The 4,013-nt window shown below is 36.9% G+C and overlaps 1 protein-coding gene across 5 annotated transcripts; it reads left to right on the plus strand.

The window, feature by feature from the left end:
• The first annotated feature begins 653 nt into the window (after positions 1–653).
• LOC122655612 (probable E3 ubiquitin-protein ligase RHC1A) lies at positions 654–3,812 on the plus strand. 5 transcript variants are annotated; one of them, XR_006331985.1, is made up of 3 exons: positions 654–1,623; positions 2,153–2,260; positions 3,759–3,812. XR_006331985.1 is itself a non-coding variant. In XM_043849854.1 (2 exons), exons 1-2 carry the CDS (start codon positions 669–671, stop codon positions 3,767–3,769), a joined length of 966 nt encoding a protein of 321 aa, XP_043705789.1. In that variant the 5' UTR covers positions 654–668; the 3' UTR covers positions 3,770–3,803. The 5 variants fall into 5 exon arrangements, 4 of the variants coding, with proteins under 4 accessions (XP_043705789.1, XP_043705787.1, XP_043705788.1 ...); XM_043849854.1 differs by lacking the exon at positions 2,153–2,260 and having other exon boundaries at positions 3,759–3,803; XM_043849852.1 differs by lacking the exon at positions 3,759–3,812 and having other exon boundaries at positions 2,153–2,420.
• The last annotated feature ends 201 nt before the right edge of the window (positions 3,813–4,013 follow it).

The raw sequence follows: 4,013 nt of genomic DNA on the forward strand, positions 1-4,013 counted from the left end.
CGATACTCATAGTGGCACATTTGGTACTGGTACTGGTACAAACCCATCCTGAATACCAAGAACCATTCCAACTGATACCCTTAACATGGTATAAATATTTTTCGAGGACAAAATCATCTGCTACGTCGATACAAACCGATATTGATCAAGCCGATACCAAATCGAAACCGATACCTAAAACCATGCCATAAATGATTAATAAAGCCCACCAAAGAAAGGAATATTTGCTTTTAGTAACCTTTGGGAATTAATTTTTTTAATAGATCATCAATCATCATTAGAATCTATAGCCAAGGATCTAAGCCTCTAAGGCACGTTGGTTCAAAACGATGCTATATTCCCTTCGCGGGAAGTTAGTTACATTGCCAACCGAAATCAATTAAGTTCAAATTATAAGAGAAAACCCTCTTTAACTAAGAACTTGAGGAAGCTTTCCTTTGCCTCAGTACTCATACTTTACTTTCTTATGCAGAGAGAGAAGAAAAAGACGAAGAAGAATCGCTTTTGAAGATCCAAAAAGCCATTCTCCCTCTCCTGTCATACATTTTTTTATATATCTCCTGCAGCTTCTTTCCACCCAAATACAGAAACCCAGAAAGCAAAAACCAGAAACTCAGAAAGGAAAAGCCATAAAAACTCTCATTTGGGAATTTTTGAAGCTCACAGCCATGAATGAAACTCCTCCTCCTCCTCCTCCGAATAACTACCGTCCCTACTGGTGTTACCAATGCCAACAAATAGTCCGAGTTGCTTCTGGAGGAAACCCATCTGATTTAGTTTGTCCTCGTTGTTTCGGCCAATTTCTCCAAGAACAAGACACAGTGAGACCTAGACTTGTTTTTAACATCCCAGGTCTTGATAATGACTCTGGTTCTCGGTTGTTAGAAGCTCTGTCTCTCATGCTTGACCCCCCAACCCTTCCGCCGCAGCCGCCAGAGCCATATCCTCCTGTTCTTGGTTCAAGAGATGGGAGGAGGGTTCCGGTACCAGTACCGGGGAATGGAATTGCAGCCCGTCCTCGTCTTCCTCAGTCATGGATTATCTTCCGTCCCACTAACCGTGGTGGTGATGATGGTGGTGGTCGCCTTCCCAGAATCATTTTCCCTCCAGAAAATCGTTTGCCCCTTTTGCTGAACTCTGATCCCAGAAATTATTTCATTGGACCTGGGTTGAATGACCTAATTGAAGAGCTTACACAGAATGATCGACCAGGCCCGCCTCCAGCTCCTGCTTCAGCAATTGAAGCATTACCAACAGTAAAGGTTCAACCACATCATCTAAAAGATGATTCTCTTTGTCCAGTTTGCAAAGAGGAATTTAAAGTCGGCGAGGAAGCTAGACTGATGCCCTGTACCCATGTCTACCATTCTGATTGCATTGTTCCCTGGTTGAGGATTCACAATTCTTGCCCTGTTTGTCGCCATGAGCTTCTTCTTCCGGCTCCACCTGACAATGAACGTAATGTTAATGCTGATGATTCTGATGAGCACGATAGAAGGAATCGGCGGCGCTGCTGGAGGTGGAGTCAGCTATCCTCTCTATGGCCTTTCAGATCACCAAATTTGAGGTATCATCCACATGTTAATAATTCTCAGGATGACACCATTCTTGCTACTCGTAGAGGTGAATATTATTGAATTCAAATTCTATTTCTGTATAATCATATTGTCTTGCAAAATTTCTGTCTTTTGAGTTTTGAATATGGATTGATAATTCTCTCTGGATATTGAAATGCATGCTACTGTGTTCCAAAATCTAAAAATGTCGATTGTGTTATACATTAATTTGTTTTCTTTCATAGTCTTAAGCACCAGAAAAAAACACAAAATTAATCTAAGATGCTTGAGAATTGCTTATGACCTTAGTAAACAAAACTGAAATAAAAAAAACTCAAATGGGACAATACCCTGATTGAAACTCTACCATCCATCCAACCTGAAAAGCCCTGCCATTTACATTTCATAAACATCTACTCATATTATATGAAACATCATAAATAGATGTATCTACACATTTTTATTTTCTGAATTCACTATGTCACACCTTGTATCAATTATCCTTTACTTGATTTGGTTTTGCAACCCATCCCCTGCCCCTCTTTTTGTCAGACATGATTATCTAAATTATTCGTGTTATATCCACTTGTTTCCAGCAGCTAACTCCTGGTGGCGCTCCTGGTTTCTTCGCTAAACCTTTATACGTTACTGTCTGTGATAGAAGAGTTCACATATTCTTTAGGATTGATCTGTTCTTTAGTCAGGTAAGTGTTAAGCTAATTTGAGCTGACACTTGGTTGATTATATGTTGTGACTGCAATTCTTTTATATCCAATGTCTGCAGCACCTCTCTTTCTCTTCTGAGTTTCTCTGTAGATTCATTACATATTAATACTTATTTGGGATGTAGTCTACTTCTCATCATGGATTGAGTGGCAGCATCTCTTTTCAAATGGATTACATGGCAACAGTCTTGTCCTTCCAATTTATAAATTTGTTTGGTTGTTTTAATTTAGGCTGTAATTGAAACCTGAAATCTCCTTCTCCAAATTGTCATTCAGTTTCCAGGGGGCACCAATAGAACCTTCACCAAACTTTGATGAATAGACCAAAAGCTAAATGTATCCTCTGTTTATAGTAACTGCTGCCCATTTGGGTGGACATATATTAGAGTTCATATGACAAGGATTAATGGTTGGCATCTCACTCCATGGACCAGAATCATCACAGTTGACATGAGCTTTTGTACATCTTAAGTCTGTATATGTACTGTTTAAACCAAAAATGGGTTCCAAATGTGGACTATAACAGTATTTACACATAAAGAATTGTACCAATTAGATGAAATGAGAGAGCAGTGGCTAATACACAGCAGAAAATGATACAGAAGAGGTTAATTAGGTCAAACAATAAGTTGAAGGTGGACTCTATGAACCTTTCAAGATTTGACAAAAAGAAAAAAAGATCTAGCTAGGATACAGAAAATACCTCCAACCTCAAAGGAACTAGATTACTTTAAGGAATTTTACTGCAACAGGATTAGAGAAAAAGCAAGGTCATACATACCAGGGGTAGCAGCAGAGTAGTGCTCACCCTTGACTTGATGAGAAGGGGCTGAATAAAAACACAGAACTGTTTATTAATCAGGTTGAAAAATGTAGATCACAGTGTTTGGTAACATAAACGATTAATGCAAAATAAATAAGGAACTGCCTAAATGATACATCAACGGGTGTATTTAGAACTTGTAACCTTCTTTTTAAAAGTAAGGGGTAATTTACAAAATAATTTAAAAGTACTTATCGTAATATCATTGTCTCGCATGGTTTTTGACTACACATGTAAAATGACAAACTTTTATCCTCACTAAAAGAGTACAAAATAAACTTACAAATTATTTGACATATTTAGGGTTGTCAATAAGAAAATCCAATAAATAATAAGTTATTTGTTTCCACTGGTTTTACAAAGTCCCTATATAAATTGTTTTTAATAAATGTCTTCACTTCTAGTTCTACCCTTAAGTTTCTATTATTATTTACATAAAAATGTTAACAGTGTGAAGCTCTTCTTCTTGAGTTGTCTATAACAAGGATAGAGGAAGTCTATTCCAAAAAAATTAAGTAAAAGAATTTTAAAATTTTTGAAAGAGGATTTGTAAGTAGAAAACTACTCAAAACACTTCTTACAATTTCAATGACTGGTAAAATTTTAATTAATGCTGCTGATATTAACTAGATGTTATCAATTTGATCTTTTCAGGGGTAACATAGTTCTACTGATGGCAATGGCTTTCACTATTTCACTTGCTATATGGAGATAGCGAGATAGGCAAACATGGAAACCAGTATTTAATTTCAATATAGAAGTATTGTGGATATATTGCTTGATTCTTTAGTCCTTCAATAAAGGTTGTTTATTGTTTAATTGTGGGTTTTCCCTTGAGTCTGAACTGTAAACCCGGGCAGGTTCAAGGGTTTCTTCATTAGCCAAAAAGAAAAAAAATATGTTTAATTG

Source organism: Telopea speciosissima, chromosome 3, assembly GCF_018873765.1.
Source record: "Telopea speciosissima isolate NSW1024214 ecotype Mountain lineage chromosome 3, Tspe_v1, whole genome shotgun sequence".
Taxonomy (NCBI): Eukaryota; Viridiplantae; Streptophyta; class Magnoliopsida; order Proteales; family Proteaceae; genus Telopea; species Telopea speciosissima.

Excerpts from the sequence above, each read along its gene's own strand:
- LOC122655612 (XM_043849852.1), top strand. The coding sequence starts at position 669 with ATGAATGAAACTCCTCCTCCTCCTCCTCCGAATAACTACCGTCCCTAC. Across the intron at positions 1,624-2,152 it reads CATTCTTGCTACTCGTAGAG|CAGCTAACTCCTGGTGGCGC; the intron begins GTGAATATTATT and ends ACTTGTTTCCAG.